Genomic DNA, 17,484 nt, shown 5'->3' with positions numbered 1-17,484 from the left:
CTCCAAGACAACCTTGTTCCTGCTCATCAGTAAAGCTGATGGAATCCTTCCTTTTCCATATTCACTGGATATTTTATTTCCCACAAGATTCTCAGCTGAATTTATTGATTTGTGTCTTGAAGCTGAAACATGTAAAATATGTAAGCATGTGTCTCTAGATGCTTGCATTTCATGTGTTTTGCAGCTGAGGAACATTTTGCCTCCAAGACAGGCAGTAACTAAGCCCCACCAAGAAAAGTGCAAATAAATTAAAAAAATACAGAACCCCCACAAGTTACAGAAAGAAAAAACTATGAAAATAATATAAGAAGTTGGAGATATTTATGTCACCTCAATTGTGAATCTTTACTGAATCTTTAATCATCAGCTTACCTCATTAACACACACAGATCTGTGCATCTTGATTTCTTTACAAACTGAATGGGAAAGAAGAACATCCTTAATTCTTTTATTTTCAGCCAAAAAAAACCCAAAAAACCACCCACCCAACCAAAGAAAATAAAATATCCAGTAGTTCTTCATTTATTGCACTCCATAAAACTTCTTGTTATAATCAAGAAGCCAATATACAGTAATAGCTTGATATTCCTTTAGAATTTATAGTTTAACTCTTAAAATAAAATTTGTATAGAAAAGATATCATTTACAACCCATTCAGTAGTAATCAACCATTATGTACCCACAAACAATATTAAATAACTTGTATGCAGCAGTTTCCTTATAGGGCAGAGGGGAATATTTTCTCCTTAGCAAATATAATATCCCACTGTTAAAGAGCAATTCAAGTCAACTTTGGAGCCAAGTGTGATATGCACGAATTTCACTGGAGAAGCTCAAGATTCCGTGTAGTGTCCCAAGGATTTGTACGACTGTGTCCAGTGCATAGCGGAACAGCAGCATGTGAGGAGTCTCCAGGCTGGGACTGGCACTGCCCACAGGGAAAGGAGCCAGCCAGGGAGTGCAGCGGATTCAGAGCACACCAGTGAGGCACAGGAGAACAAGGAGGTGTAGTGTGACCAGGTAGGTGAGGAATAAATAGCGGGATTTAGCTCGGGCCGTCAGCAGCTTGGAGCAGTAAAGGCTTCGCCCCCGGAGCCAGCGGCGCAAGGAAAGGGCTCCTCCTTTCATCTGAGGAAGAGACAAAAGTTATCACAGGAAGAATCAGGAATACAAACCAGGAACAGCTCCACTGCAGCCTGGATTTCCAAGGCTCTACAAATCTTTTGGCTCTGACACAGCAACTGACCCCAAACACCAAAGCAATAAATGATTTAAAGGCCCCAAACCCAGCATTAATGAGAGGGGAAAGGAATGAATCCAAGCTGTGTATTATGCAACTCTATACACATAAATATGCATACTGCATTTTGGGCATGCATAATTAAATGCAGACAGATCATTTAATGGCCACAGGTGTAGTACAAATATGGTTACATACATTTTTTAACCTGGACATATGCAGTGTGTTTTCTGGCAGTTTACACAGCTGCTGGTCTTGGATTCATAGCCCCAAAAGAAAGAAATGAAGGATGTTTTCCCATCACTTTTAAGGAGCTGCTAATTTAGGGTTTTAAAAGACTTTCATTCCCTCACCTTTCTCACAACAACGTGCTCCCTGGGATTGATGATTAAGGCTTCCCTCTCCTCCTCAGCTTCCATCTGGACAGTGTAGTCACTGGGGACAGACCTGTAACTGCCTACTTCATATCTAAAGAAAAAATTAAGGCACAGAGATATGCACTGCTGAATTATCTCCTTTTTTAAGTACTGAATTGACACAAAAAACTTTATTTTGCATACTTAAAATGACTGAAGGAAGGTCCCCACAAAAAGCTGACTCACTTTCTGTTGCCAGGTCTTTTTCAGTCTCTATTTACCATCTACTCGCAAGGTGTTTCGTTTATTTAGAATTAATCCACATCATCACCAGCTGACTGAACAGTGATTTTCAGGTGATGATAGTGAGGGACACTTTATTTAGGCAGGTGCAAACTGGTATTTTCAATCTAACCAGTGGTTCTGCTAAAATTGTTATATGGGAAATTTTTTTCTTAAGCTGGAAAAAAAGACATAGCACTGACTACTGAGTCTAACAGATGAAAAATTAAATAAAGAAAAAAAAATTAAATAAAGAAAAAAAAATCCCAAAGCCTATAAACACTGATCCAGTGTTTAACTTAGCTCTTTAATACATGGATTTTCACTGCTTTGAGCACTGTGGGCTCACACACAGGTTTGTTTGTTATTATTATTGTTATTATTAAGTAGTAGTAGTATCTCAAAAAAATTCTAAGACCCACAGGAAAACTTCTCACTAAAAACAGAATGCAAACAATCTGTATTTTACCTGTTACTTCTCTCCTCATAGAGTCCAAGAGCCTCTTCTGCAGCTTCTCTCCTCCTCTTCTCCTCTGCCAGTGTTTCTGTGAGCTGGGAGAGACCCTGCTGCAGTGACTCATACTGCTGCTCCGTCTCTGCAAGCCTGGGACAAAATAAAATCTGGAATCAGTATTTGATGGACCCAAAGAATTACTTACTTGTTCTTTTTTTATTAGGAAATCTTCCTTTTTGTGACACTTAATTATAATGAGATGCTTTAGCCTAAATATTGAGATAAAGTCACCAATAATCAGTATACTTATGTACTGATTTATGTACAAACCACAATTATTACCAGATGATAACAATTCCAAGAATATGGCTTATGATTCACGTAATCCACTATAAATCCACTCCTTTCCCTTCTCTGCAGAAATGCCTCAGAGGGATAGAAAAGCATTACTTTCACACTCACAACACAGCTGTCAGGAAAATAATATTGCTAATACATGCTCTGAGTCCTGACCTTTTCCTGAGCTCATTTAGCTCCATATTGTCTATCTCCACAATAATCCCAGATCTCTCCCGTGGCGCTCCAGGGGGAACCTCTGCTCTGATTTCATCCTAGAAAATATTAAGGGAAAAAAAACCCAAAATGAACAAGCGACCATTTTTCTACTTGTCGAAAGTCTTTATTTCAATTACAGAAGCCATAAGCACCACAAAACAATGGAACAGATAATTCATTGTGCCACTTAATGTCTTCATTTCTATCTCTCAACAATGTCTGAAGGGAAAGAAATGCATCTACACATCCACAATTCCAGAAGCAAGGCAGCTATTCATTTATTTTTCATTTACAGCTCTTGTTTGGATTTATTTCCATTTGTGGAAGAGCAAGGGTTGTTTTCTATATGTATCCATATGCTATTTCAGGGTGTTCTATTAATGATTGTTAATGAATAACCAAGCAGTACAGGAAAGGTTTTTAAAAATAAAGGAATAATGATGAATCATAAAGGACAGGGTTGGAAGGGACCTTAAAAATTATCAAGTTCCAACCTCAAATAATAATCTTACAGGTGTGTGTGAGGGGTTGGTAAAGGGTACTGAAATGCTGAACTGGTGATGTAGATCTCACTTCTGAAAATATTACTCAAGCAATGTAAAATGATCCACAACTGATGTGATTCTATCACTAAACTTCCTGATCCACTGAGCAGTGATCATCCAATTATCTCTGCCAGCTGCAGACCAACTCAAAAAAGATGTTTCAAAACAAAAAAATATGTAAAACAGCTTCCTTAAATGAAAAGTCAAATTAGACCAGCTTAACAACAATAAAGACAGTTATCTTCAGTCATGGGCCAGGAAAAGTACCAGGTCACTACAACAAAAAGTACTCTACTTCATTTTTAGCAAGAAAACCAGAAAAAGTGTAAGCACAGAACAAAGAAACCTAAAAAACCTTCCATGTATCTTTTTACCTGGACTGAGCCTTGGAAAGATGTCACTTGCATTGCCTGATATTCCCTTTCCAGCCTTAAGTAACGATTTTGTAGATCAGTGTAATGAAGCTGGTTGTCCCTCAGAGTCTGGGAAAGAGTCTTCAGCTGGGCAGACAGGACAGCATTCTCCTCTGCTGACTGCACAACCTGAGAGAAATTCACATTGAAGTCACTAAAATTAGCTCTCCCAGGAAATCCCTGCAGATTTGAGAACTGCTGTTTTAAAATTGCATCCACTTTTTTGGCAAGGTCACAGTTTGGCTGGGATTTAAGATGTTTTATGAGCAGAAGAAATAATGAATGCTGAGCAATGACTTTCCCTGCCAAACCAGAAGCTGAAATCTTGTTCCAGCTAAGACAGACACCTGTTTCAGTCTATAATGAAAAATATTTGATGGTGAGTAAAGTTCAGAGGTTCATCAATGTCTTCAGCATGCAGAGTCAAATAAACTGACCTCTCAGTCAGGAAAGCCTGGCAGAAGAAAACTGGCATTTAATTTGAATGTCCAGGCGGAGTTATTTTAAAATATCTGTGTTTCAAAGTAAAATACCATTCACCACCACTTCATCAATATTTCAACATGAAGCCAGCCCAGATTGACATGAGCTTTTCAGGATCAGAGCTGTTACTCCAAAGTACCTTGGAATTAATCTGCTGGAAATGCAGGTCCTTTTGCTGCATCTCTTGGAGGCAGCGCTGCAGCTCAGTCTGCAGCTGGTTCTTCTCAGCCAGAACACGTTTGATTTCCTCTGCTCCATCAGCACTTCCAGCAAGGGAGGCAGTTTCCAAAGCCTTAAAAATATCAGGATATTCAGGGTAAATGGTACAGGAGTTCTCTAAATAATCCATAACCCCAACACTAAATAGACCCTACAGAATTCCTTTTTCACAAGATTGTTTTCTTCTCACACCTTAATACCATATTTAAAAAACACTTTAAAGACAAGACTACTTTTATATATATATATAGTAGTATATATATATATATATATATTATATATAGTGTATATATAATTTATAATTTTAATGCAAATATAATTTGCATTAAAAAATAACAAAAAATTACCACAAAAAGGCAACCCAACCAGATTTTTAATTTGCAAATAATGTGAAGCCCAAAAAATATAACAAAGGATTAAAAATAGAAAAGGATTAATAAAAAACACCTTTCAAAAATTATTTTCAAGCTAATAAAGTCTTGTATTCATGACTTGTAAAAAAGCTGTTTTGTAAATATAAATTTAAAGCCAAAAGAATCCATTTTGAAAAAAAATTATTACCAATTTACATCTTTGGCCTTCCTTATCTCTGGCAGCTCAACATTTTGATATTAATGGCCAATAAAGGAAGGATATGTGCCATCTCTAATGCTTTATGGAATCTATTCACTCATACAATCGTGGAAAAAAAGGTTTTTACCACATAAAATACTTCATTACCCACAGACATTACTGGTCAATAGCTCTTACTCATTATTGTAATCACAGAAAATGAACAGCATGCAAACTTCAGCAACTAAAATGCTGGTTTTAATGACATTTAAATGAATACTACTTCCTTCCTTTGGCACAGAAAAGGTAAGTAAGATTATTCTAAAATAGCACTTTCCTTGAATCTTTCATGAGAGTCTATGAAACAGCATTTGCCAGCCTGGATGTCAGCTGCTGCCTTTCTAAATGCAGGATTTTGTTCCTGGCTGAAGCCAGCTGCAGCTGCTTCAGGGGAAGGACAAGAACACTTCCATTCACCTTTCTCCCCCAGTTATGTCCTAGTCCAATTTTCAATAACTAGACATGGATTTAGGATCTGAAGGATGAGCTTCATTAGGTGTTTAAAACCTCTCTACATCAACTATACAAACTGTGAAACTTGCTGTCCATGTAAAACCACAAGCTCTTTTTTGATCCCCTTAAAAAGCCTGTCCCTGAAAATGGGTTACAGCCATAATAACTCTGAAAGAAATAAACCCATTTAATTTTTTTCAACTTCTTCCTTTTATATTCTGGATTTAACTAACTTAAGACAATAACTTACGACATTACTACAGACTGCTCTTTTGAGAAGCAGGCTGCAAATTTCAGATAATAAACTGCTACCTTGCATTTTATATTCCTGCTACATTCCATTTTTTTACCTTCACTGGGTAGCTGCTGCCAGCAGGGAGTGACTTCTTCCCAATCATGTCTTGCTGCAGCCTCTGGAGCTCTGCAATCTGCCGGTCTTTCTCAGCCACTGTGATCTGACACTGATTCCTCAGTGCCTGGGACTCGGAGAGGAGGAGGCTTTTTTCCATTCTGAACATAAAACATCAGATGCTAAGTAATTCCATATTCTATACAAATAAATGAAGAGGATAAAGATGTACTGTTTTACCTTAATCCAGCCAGCTCATTCTGGTATGATGTAATTTCTCTCTCAGTTTCTGCCTGGAAGGCTTTTGTCTGATGCAAAGCCTTTTCCAAATCATCAACCTTGGTCTTCAGTTTGGATATTTCAACAGCTGCAAGGCTGGCTCCTTCTTTAGCCTAGGTTTAATAAACATCATTAATGAACTGGAATGAAAACCAGATGGGTGAAGTTTGATTAGTGCTAAAATTCTAATTACAGACTAAAGTTTTCCCCATTTGCTTTGTTTAACAGGGTAATTACCTAAACTCCCAAAATTGAAAACACACCTCCTCTGGGTCCACAGTGCTATCTTAGCATTCACACAAAGTTAAACTCTAAAAGCCATCATATCTCAAAGCATTCTCTGCATGAATAAAATTACAGAGCCATGTGGCTAATTACAACTTTCCAACATTTCCCCATTGTTCTGAGGCACATCCAAACTACTTTTAAAATAATTTCTCCCACTGATGCTGCTGCCATCGATGGGAAATTAAGCTGTGCCATGCTTGGCTTCAGAAGTTACCTTCTGATGGCTGAGCTCCTGCAGCAATTTGTCTCGGTCATCCTGAAGACTGGCCATAGCCTTGGCAAATGCTTCAATCTGCTGGACATAATTCCTGCACTCAGTTGAGAGCCTGCTCACCTCCAGCTCCCGACTGACTAAAGTCCTACAGACGTTTCCAATGTCATCAGCCACCTGAGCAAGGGTAACCTGATCTGCATCAAGGACAGCCCCATGCAGAAGAGAGTTTTCTTTGAGGATACTCATGAGATGGGATTTAAACCCCTCCAATACAGCTGCAAGTTCATCCCCTTTTTTTCTTTCAGTCTTGAGCTCAGAGGTGTATTTGCTCTGAAGAACTTTGAAATCCTCTATGATCCGATCTCTGTCATTCTGCAGAGCAGTCATTGCTTTCCCAAAGGCCTCATTTTGGGATCTCAACTCACTGTTTTGAGACTGAACTTCAAGCAGCATCTTCTCCGCAGAAGCATCAGGTTTATCTCCTTCTTCAAGTGTCAAAAGAGTCCCACTGTACTCCTCATCTGCATTTCTGCCTCTGGATTTCTGGAGTTCCTGAACCTTTTTCTGAAGCTTTCCCCCATGCTGTCCATTGGATTCTTTTTTTTGAATACTCTCACTATTTAGCAGCTTCTCTCCAGATTCAGAAACAAGTTTCTCTTTGTTTAGTGATGTGATTAAAGATTCTAAATCACTTACTTTAGATGCCAGTTTTTTATTCTCATGTTCCAAAGCCATAGCAGCTCCCTTCTGCAGTTCACTGGAAAGCTGCATCTCTTTTATTTGTTTTTGAAGATCGTATTTTTCATGCTCAAGGCTTTTAATACACTCCAATTTCTGCTTAAGTAAGTCCTTCAGCTGATGGTCTTTCAGAGATAAAACCTGATTAAGATCTTCCCTGTATTTTATCAGCTGTGCATTCAGCATTGCATTTTCAGAATGCAAATCATCTATCCTATTGAGGAGGACCCTTAACTCCTGTTTCAAAGCATTAGTCTCACTTGCACTGCCAACTAGAAGACTGTCCCTCTGATTTAACACATCCTGGTGAAGATGTTCCAGCTCCTTGTATCTGGTAAAAAGATCATCCCGGTCGTTCTGGAGAGATGACATGGATTTTTTAAAGGCATCTATTTCACTGGCAATCACAGCTTTCTCCTGACCTGCTTTTTCTGTTTTCACCTGAAGATTTCTCAGCTCATTTTCCAGCCTCTGACAGGACTCCTCAGCTTGTTGTCTCTCCATCTGCAAAGACCTTACCTGAAGTTCATAGTCTTTGATCTGATTCCTATGCTGAGTCTGTACCTGAATCAGATAATCTGAAATTTCATCCCCTTTTGAAGAAATGAGTAAGGAAATTTCTTTGTCTTTATTATTTAGCATGATCTTCATTTGCTCAGAAATGGTAATCTGCTTTTGCAATTCAGCATTCATTTTTTCCTTCTCTGCTAGAAGCTCTTGCAATTCTTGCTCCTGTCTTGTAAAGTTACTTTCCAGAGCTTTTATCTCTCTTCCTGCACTCTTACTATTCTCTATAAGATGATTAAGAGAATTATTTTCTTTCAGAAGTGCTTGCAAAGCTTCTTCTTTGGACTGAAGAACACTCTCTAGCTCTTGCTGTCTGTTAAAAAAGAAGGTATTTTCTTCCTTTATCCTACAAAGCTCTTCATAGCGCTGTCTATCAACAGACTTTTGCCTCAAGTACAGTTCATCCTTTGTTTCTTCTACCACAGAATATTTGATATTTAGTTCTTGAATCTGAGTAATTTTATCTTTCAATTCATTTTGCAAGGCCACTATTCTTTTGTTACTGTCTTCCAGCTGTTTCTCCTTGTTTTGAATGGCCTCTTTGAACTGCATTTCCCAGGTTTTCATCTCGGTGATGACCCTGTCCCTGTCATCCTGAAGGGAGGACATGCACTTTGTGAAAGCAGCCAATCGTGCCAGAGCTGCATTCAGATCTGCCTGCAGCTGCTTGTTCTGCGTGTCCTTTGTGCTAACTTCCTCCTGCAAACCCTGAACCTCACTCATTGCCCGATCTTTTTCCCTCTCAAGCACACCATGTCTTTCCTTCAGGTTCGAAATTTCACTTTTGTGAAGCAATTTCAGCTGCTGGAGATGAAATTCCAATTCTCTCTCATATCCTCTCTTTTGAAGCTGCAGTTCATCTCCCTTCTTCTGAAGTTCTTTCCTCCAGTTTAGATTCTCATCTTTAAGCCTGTCCACTTCCCTCTTTGACTGTTCCAACAGGTTCATCTGCGCAGAAAGCTTTCCCTTGAGATGAAGTATTTCATCATTTGATTCTGCCAGCTTTTCTGATGCATTGCTTAAGTCCTTTTCTAATTTTTCATTTTTTGACTGTGACAATTTCATAGATCTTTCCAAATCTAGGATCAGCTCCTGGAACTTTATAGAATCCTTTTGCAATTGGTTGATCTCCTGCTGTTTCTCCTTTAAGAGTTCTTGCAATTCTTTTGTTCTGTTTTTAGTCCCATTATTGTCCCTCTGAGCACTTTTCACCTTCTCCTCAAACATCTTTACAAGATGGAGCTGCTGCTCTTCCTTTTCTCTAACCACATTAGATTTTTCTGCCTTTAACTCTTCCAGCTGCTGTAACAGCAAGTTATTCTGCACCTCTGCCGATTTCATCCTATCAGTAAGATGATCAACTTTTTTAACATGATTAAGCAATTCTGTCTCAAGAAATTCTCTCTCATTCTTTACTTTGTAAGAACTTTCTTGTACATTTTCTAATTCTTCCTGTAACAGACATTTGTCATCCTCTAAAATCTTAACTTTTTCATTTAGACTAACAATTTCTTGTGTTAGACTTTTACATTCTGTGTCCAGCTTTGTTAGACAATTACTTTTGTGGAGCAAAGATTTCTCAGTTTCTTGCGCTTTTTCTGAAATTAACTTTCTTTCTTGTTCTAGGACAAGCACAGCCTGTTCTTTTTCAGAGAGTTTATCCTTTAACACATTAATGTTCTTTAACAGTGATTCATTCTCACATAATGCATCACTGATTTTGGATTGTGTATCATTTTGGTACACTTCCATTTGAACCTGCAGTTCTCCCAAGGCTGCTTTAGTTACAGTGATGTTATTATGAAGGACATCATTCTCATTCTGAATTTTCTCTAAAGCCTGCTTTAGGTTTTCAGAGGTTTGTTTCAGCTGCTCATTCTCCTCCATCAGCTGATGGTTCTGCTCAGTGAGCTCACACAGACGAGCCTGGTGTTCCTGCATCCTGGCCTCCTGTTCATGGATTTGCCTTTCTGCTTTGCTCTGTAACTCCTCGACCTCCATTTTCTTGGATTCACTGAGTTGTTTCAGTTGGTTCTTAATAACCTCGTTTTCATCAAGGAGATTTTGTAAATGTTTCTGCAGAGCCTCCTTTTCAGACTGTCCTTCCCTGAGTCTTTGAACAGCCTCTTGCTTCTCTTTCCTATTGAGATCAATGACTTGCCTCATATCTGCCACTTTACTACTGATATTCTCATATGCCTGAAGAAGCGATTCATACTCTTGCTTTAATTCGCTATGTTTAGCCTTCCATCCTGTCAATTCAACTGTCTGAGAATCTTTTAAGGTATTTAATTGGAAAGAAAAGGCCTCTTTTTCCTGGACTATGGACTCCATAGTGGATTTCAGACTTTCACATGCTGCAGTGAGGTTTTCATTTTCAGTCAGCAGCCTCGCATTTTCTGAAGCAAGGCTCTCCTCTCCAGACAATGGTGCCACAGCACTTGAACTCTGCTTTTCTCTGCCAAGCTCTAGCAAGTGTTCCATCATTCCTGTCTTGTTCACCAGTTCTTCTCTTTCCAACATCAACTGATCAATCTGTTCCTTTAGACATTTATTTTCTCTCAGGGCTTCTTTACGTGATATTAAAGCCGCCTGTAATTTCCTTTGGAGGCGCTCTCTGGATCTGTCTTCTGTTACAGCTCTTTGCTCTTGGGCTTTGGAATCATTTAAATTTGCAGGTTTTACCATTGGCTCTTCCATTGTTTGCATTTGTTTCTGGATTTCAAATTCTGTTGCTTCTCTCAGTTTAGTTTTCCCAGAGTAATCAGTCTCTGACAGTTGAAAAGAGGTGACTTTTCTTTCCAAACTCCCTTGACAGGAATTACTTTCTGAACCAACCTCTCCCAATTCCTTTTCAGTCCCAGTTTCTTCCTTAAGCTCTTTACCCAACACCACAGGTCTACTCATCCCAGCCTTCTCACGCAGCATACACAGCTCTGCCACAAGATTTTTGTTTTCTTCACTGAAATGTTCTACCTCCTTTTTCATCTTAATTAGTTCCAAATCGGACTTTTCCAAAGAGCTGAGAATTTCCTCTTTCTCACCCTTCATGTCTTCAAATGCTGTTTTGTAATGGTGGGCTTCTTCCTGCCCCTCTTTTATGGCTTTGTTTAATAATTCTTTTTCAAGACCAAGTTTCTCTTTTAAATCCGTAAGTGAACGTTTCAGTGCTTCTATTTCCTCATTCTTTCCTGCAACCTCCTGCTTAGCTTCAATTCTTGACCTCTGCAGTTCCTCCTGGCTCACCCTGTAATCCTCTTCATTTTTTTTAATAAGTGCTTTTTTCTCATTATTCACATGTTCAAGCACTGCCCTGAGCTCTACAGTTTCAGTCAGATGTGCTTTAAGGTTTTTCTGTAGATGCTTTATGTTCTCCAACAAGCTACCCTGACATTGCTCCTCCTGTCTCAAAGACTTTAAACTGATTGTTTCTTCTTGATCATCACCAAATTCAACCAATATTTTTCTGAGCTCTTTCCTTAACATCTCTGTTTCCTCCTTAAGTTTTGCATAATCACTTCTTAGATCTTTTAGCTCGGTGTCTTCACTTGGCACTGAAGTGATCATGTTTTCTGATTCTTTCAAGGATCCAACCTGAACTTTGTTTCTTGGTTTGTCTGATTCCAAACTCCTTGAATCAGCTTGGCCTTCTCCCAGCAGTGCCTTGGGTGGAACCAGCTCCTTCCCTTCTAACTGGTTAAAGCCCAGCCCTTGACATTTTGTTTGGAGAACTTCCCAGAGTACTTTATGTTCTTGCCTGAGCTGCTCAAGGTGGGTTTTTTGTTCATCAAAATCTGCTGCAAGTTTAAGGTGCTCTTCCCTTTCCTGCTGGAATTTTTTCATATCTTCTTTCATGACCAAAAGCTCCCTCTGTAAAGCTTCTTTTTCTTTTTGTAATTGATTCATGGCATTAACGCTGTTGTTGGGATTCAGACACTCATTCCTGTCTCCAGCACTTGAACCAGGCTCTTCTAAACTGGAATTTCTCAACAATTCTTCTCTCTTTTTAAGTTCAGACTTCACCTCTTCAAGAGTCAACAGCAATTGAGAACGTTCCTCTTGATATGCCCTTGTTCTTTCATCAAGCACAGATTGCAGATGAGCAAGCATGCAGTCCTTCTCCCCTAAAGATTTTAGGTTCTGCTCACAAACATTTTGTTTTTCACCTATGACATCATTCAGTTCTGCGATACTGTGCTGAAGTTCCTCTAAATACGATGTTCTTGAACATAAGGTTTTGGTCAGATCACTTATCTTAGCATCTTTTTCTACAAGTTGTTGTTTCAAAGTTCCAAGATGAGACTCAAGATCATTACTTTGTCCTTCAATTAGTTTTAGTTTGTCTGTTAATTCATTAACTTGCTTCAAAAGCTCCCCTGCTTTTTTCTGCTCTTTTTCTATTTCTTCCTGTCCACTCTTTTCTAATTTCCCAACTTTTTGCAATAGATCTCTTCTTACTATCAATGCTGCTTGAAGCTTCTTTTTCAGATTCTCTTTTTCCTTGCCCATTTTCTCAAGATTACACTTCATCTCCTCTTTTTCATTCATTAAATCTTTAAACTCAGCTTCTCTACTGCTTAACATAACCTGGTTATGTTCCAGTTCTTTCTTACAATCCCCAAGTTCCTGCAATACTCGGTTTAGCTCTGCCACCGAACTATTATGAACAGCTTCAAGGTCTTGCAGTTTGGCATTCAATGTACTCCTCTCTTCAGAAAAATTCAGCATTTCATTAGACAATGACTCCATGACCTGAGTAACAGAAGAGTCTTTTTCTTTCATTTGCTGGCTTAGACCAGAAATTAAATCCTTCTGCTGATTGACCTGAGAAGTTAAATTTTTGATGAGGTGATCTTTTTCCCCCATTTCTTCAAGGAGACTTGCTACTATTTTACCTTCAGCCTGCAGCTTTTCTTGACTAGTTCTTAACATTTCTTCTGATTTATTCATCTTGTCTTCAAGAAATTCCACCTGCTTATTTGTTTCTGCCAAAGACTCCTCCCTTTCTTTCAGGAGGCACTCTTGTTTCCCTAATGTTTCCTTGAGTGAGACCATTTCTTTTGACAGACATTCAATTTCAGACGTGTATTTGCCTTTCATCTTTTCCATGTCACTCTGCAGCACCTCCTTCTGCTTCTCAAGCAACTCCATACTTCTTAATTCATCTTTCATGATGTCTATTTCTTTCTGCTTTTCTAAAAGCATCAGTTGCAAACATTCTCCTTCTGTTTCTTTGCTTAGAATAGCTGTTACCAGACTGGAGAATTTTTCCAACTGGAAATTGGTTGGCTGCAGTTCAGAATCTGAAATTAATGCCTTCTTTTCTTTACATAAAAGCCTACTACCGAGTAACGCAGATAAGCTCTGAGTTAATTTCTCTTTTATAAGATCCAGCTCTTGCTGCAAAGACTGGATTTTGCTATCTTTTGATTTCATTTCACTTTCTGAACTGCTCAATTGCTCAATAAGATCATTATTTTGTGAATTTGCCCTATCAAGTTCTGTCACCCATTTGTTTTCTGACTCAAGCAGACTTTGTTCTAGAGTTTGACATTTAAGTTCTAATTTAGAAAGTTCTTCACCCTTCACACTAACCTGCATCTGTAACTTCTCTTTTTCAGTCTTCATCTGCAGTTTGACAGCATCTATCTGCATCCTTGAATAATTCTCACTGGTTTCTAGTTTTTCATGGATTTTCCAGAGCTCTTCCAATTTTTTTTGCAAATCAGTCTGAGATGCAGTAAGTTGTGTGTTTTCAGCCATCAGTTTACCAACATCCTCTTGCAACAGGTTTTTTTCTTTCTCTAAAGACTCCACCTGACATTGCAGACTATTTATTAAAAGCGCGCTGTCATGGCAGTCTTGAGATGATTTGGAATTTACATTGTTGAACTCCAAACATTTCAATTTTTCTGCCTGTTCAGTGCATGTCACACACAGAGATTCCACAGCCAAGTCTTTCTGCTGTAGTTCTTGTTCCCGGGTATTTATTTGGTCTAGTGCTTTTTGGTGCTCATTTTTAAGAGAGTCAAGTTCAACAGTCAAAGAATCGATTTTTTTCTGATGGTTATCAAGCTTCTCGTTCTTTTCCTGAAATTCTTCAGTCAGGTTTTTCATGGCTGTTCCACTTTCTTCTAATTTGGATCTGAGAACATCAATCTCACTAGAAAGAGCATTAACATTGCTCTCTGCCAACTGTATGCTGGCATCTTTCTCCTTTAAAGAATTAAGCAGTCCAGCAATAACTTCATCTTTGTGCCCAAGAGCCACATTCAACTCAGTTCTCAGCTTATCCTGTGCTTCAGTTTTCTCCTGAAGAGACAAACAGGCATTTTCTTTCTCACGGACTAGCTCTTTAGAGTTTTGTAGTTCTTGTGTTAGTTCATGGACCTGACTTTGGAGCTGAGAAATTAAAAGTGTCTTCTCTTCATCTTTTCTTGCTTTCTCCTTCAGAGTTTCAAGGAGACTCTTGTTTTCTGCAAGAGATGATTCCTTTTTTGATAAGGACTGGTCCATCTCAGTTATTACATTCTTCTGATGCTCTATTTCTTTTTGGAAATTCTCTTTCATTTCCTGCAGCTCCACCATCTGTTTCTTTAAGACACCACACTCAGTCTCCTTCTCTTGCAGTTGCATCTTTACATTCTCACTGAATATTGAAATACTGTTGATGGCTGATTCTTTTTCTGAAACAAGTACTTTTAACTGTTCTGATTCAGAGGCTAAAAGCTGTAACTGCTTCTCCTGCACAACACAAGAATCCTGTACCTCAGAAAGCTGTGCTTTTAAACTGATGCATTCATTTACCTTTTGTTTTAAAGATGCATCTTTCTGTACAATTGAATCATTCAACTGGGACAATTGTTTTGTCATGTTTTTAAGCTGACTTTGAAGGTTAGAAATAACCTCCATATTCTCAGACAGTTGAACCCTAAGTACATCAGACTCTTCAGATTTATCTTTTAATAACTTAAATTCTTGGGCTTGCCTCTTCAATTCATTTTCTTTTTCCTGCAATGCATGTTTGAGCTCATTGGTTTCAAAGTTCAGGGCTTGTATTTGTAATCGCAGATCTGCAATGAATTCCACGTATCGCTCTTCTCCTGCCAGTTTATCCTTCACTTCCTGAATCATAGCCTCCTTTTCAGAAAGGAGAGTTTCTTTTTCCTCAAAGGTAATTTTCAAGTTTTCTTTCTCCATCAACAGGCTGTCAATTTGGTCCTTCAAATCCAAAATATTATGACTTTGTTGGGACAGGTGTGAAGTTAAAGCAGCTATTTCCTCTGACTTTTTGATTACTGTAACATTAACTGTCTCTAGATCTGCTTTCAATTTTTCATTTTCTAGAGCTGCTGTTTGTGCTTGGTGCCTTGCTGAAGTAATTTCAGACTGGAGACATTTACATTCATGTGACTTCTCACTCAATAACCTTGAAAAGTCCTCCTTTTCATGCCTAAGCACCTCCACTTCTTTGCTCAATAGCTGTAGCTGATTATTTAACACTGTATTTTCTTCCATTTTTTCAAAAATTTGCGTCCGAAACTTCTCAAGTTCTGAACCCTGACTTTTCACAGCCAGGTCTCTTTCCTCTACCAACTGAGTTAATTTAGTTTTTTCATCTTTAAGGTTTTTTATTTCATCCTGCAATGCTACAACACAAAGCTTACTCTCTTCCACTTCCTTACGTAATGAATCATTTTGAAGATTCATCTCTTCTAGAGACCTATTTGCAGTATCAAAATTCAAAGTTATGCTTTGAATTTGTTCCTGCAGGAGTAAATTATTTTCCTTGCTATGGCTGAGCTCTTGGATTAGACCACTGCATTCAGATAATTTATTATTTAACATTTCTTCTTTCTTTGTTTCTTCATCTCTAATCTCCTTCAGCTGAATGAGCAGTGATTGCACTTGTTCATGCAACTGTTGGGTCTGTTCCCTGCTTTCAGACAACTGCTCAGCCAGCATATCACATTCCTTTGTTTTGTCCCCCAGCTGTTCTGCAACTGAACTTTCCTTTTGCTTGGAAACTACTGACAGTTGTTCAATCTCTTTTGCCAGAGTGTTTTTATCACAATTCAGTTCTGAAAGAGTTTTTTCGTACTCAGCAGTGCTAAGAGATAACTTATTCTCCAATTCTGCCACAGCCTGAGTTTTCTTTAACAACTCACACTTTTTTACATCCAGGAGTTTGGACAAATTCTCATTTTCTCTGATTAGCTGCTCATTCTCTTTTTCCCTTGTACCTATACTTTTTTTCAGATATTCATTTGCTTTTATTTGCTCTTCCAATTTTTCTTGTTTCCCTTCAAGATCTGCCTGCAACTGGTTATTAGCTGAAGCTTTCTCCTGTGTCTCCATCTCCCATTTTTTAATTTGTTTATGTATTTCATTTAATTGGTCATTAAGTTCTTTGCAACATGTCTCTTTGGCTTTCAGATCCCCAGTTAATTTAAGTTTAGTCTCTTCATTCTGCTTCTCCAAAGCCCCAAGTTTCTGCTCTAATGAAATAATGAGCTCTTGTTTCTCTTGTAACTCTTTTTTAGCTGTTTCCTCATGATCAGTATGTTCTGTGAGCTTTCTGGATAACTCAGCCAACTCTTCATCTTTTTTAGTGTTTTCCAAAACCAGTTTGTTGTATGAATCTTTAATTGACTTTAACTCATTTTCCAGGGTCTGTGCTTTGCTGTCTTTCTCTTTAAGCAGGCTGTTCCATTTTTCCTTCAGAGCATTGTTTTCCTCAAACTGAGATTTCAAATATTCCATTTCTTTTCTTTGTTTATCCTCTGTTTCTTGCAGCTTTTCAGATGATTTAGTAACTTGCTCTTTCAGCAGGGTAATTTGTGACTCACACTCTGCAAGCTTGTTATGGTACGCAACGTTGTTGGCCTTGATTTCAGAGCGGAGATCCTTAATTGTCATGCTGTTCTCAGTGCTCTGCCTTATTAATTCCTCGTTTTCTTTCATTTTAACTTCATTTTCAGCTCTAACTCTCTCCAGCTCCATTCTCATGGTGTCACTCTGCTCAGAAAGGGCAGAGATCTTCACGCTGGCATCTCTCACATCAGCTGTCTGTACTTCCTTCAGCAAATGCATTTCCCTTTCAGCCTTTGATAAAGCCTCTTCCAAACCTCGCATTTCCTCCTCTTTGCATTGCACTTGATGCTTCAGGATCATAATCTGCTCAGAATATTCTGTCATGTTTAGAGACAGAACAGACATCTCCTTGTCTTTTTCTGCCAGTGCTTCTTTCAGATTATCGATTTCTCTTTCACGTTTCTGCAGATCTTGAATGAGTTGAGACCTCTCCTCCAAATGGCTTGAATTCAATTTGTCAAGTTCTTCATTTGTCTGGTCCAGGTCCAGCTGCATGGACTCCACCATGCTGTCTTGTTTCAAAGTCTAAAACATCAAGAAAATAATGTTACAAGAACACTCCA

At 38.4% G+C, this 17,484-nt stretch overlaps 1 protein-coding gene across 2 annotated transcripts in view; it reads right to left on the bottom strand.

The window, feature by feature from the left end:
- Positions 1-299: 299 nt before the first annotated feature.
- LOC102102042 (uncharacterized) overlaps positions 300-17,484 on the bottom strand; it is a 34,488-nt gene continuing 17,303 nt past the window's right edge. For both annotated transcript variants that reach the window (XM_014260414.2, XM_014260415.2), the window contains exons 21-29: positions 6,743-17,446; positions 6,202-6,353; positions 5,963-6,122; positions 4,468-4,620; positions 3,807-3,974; positions 2,846-2,943; positions 2,348-2,482; positions 1,594-1,708; positions 300-1,128 (exon numbers count right to left, since the gene is read on the bottom strand). In XM_014260414.2, the coding sequence (XP_014115889.2) occupies positions 970-1,128; positions 1,594-1,708; positions 2,348-2,482; positions 2,846-2,943; positions 3,807-3,974; positions 4,468-4,620; positions 5,963-6,122; positions 6,202-6,353; positions 6,743-17,446 (11,844 nt within the window). In that variant the 3' untranslated portion in view covers positions 300-969. The remainder of the gene's footprint in view (positions 1,129-1,593; positions 1,709-2,347; positions 2,483-2,845; positions 2,944-3,806; positions 3,975-4,467; positions 4,621-5,962; positions 6,123-6,201; positions 6,354-6,742; positions 17,447-17,484) is intronic.

Source organism: Pseudopodoces humilis, chromosome 7 (genome assembly GCF_049639895.1).
Source record: "Pseudopodoces humilis isolate 2021_Gansu_Grassland_sample_001 chromosome 7, ASM4963989v1, whole genome shotgun sequence".
In the NCBI taxonomy this organism is placed as follows: domain Eukaryota; kingdom Metazoa; phylum Chordata; class Aves; order Passeriformes; family Paridae; genus Pseudopodoces; species Pseudopodoces humilis.
The sequence above is the reverse complement of the archived record's forward strand: the minus strand, read 5'-3'. Positions and strand labels throughout refer to the sequence as shown.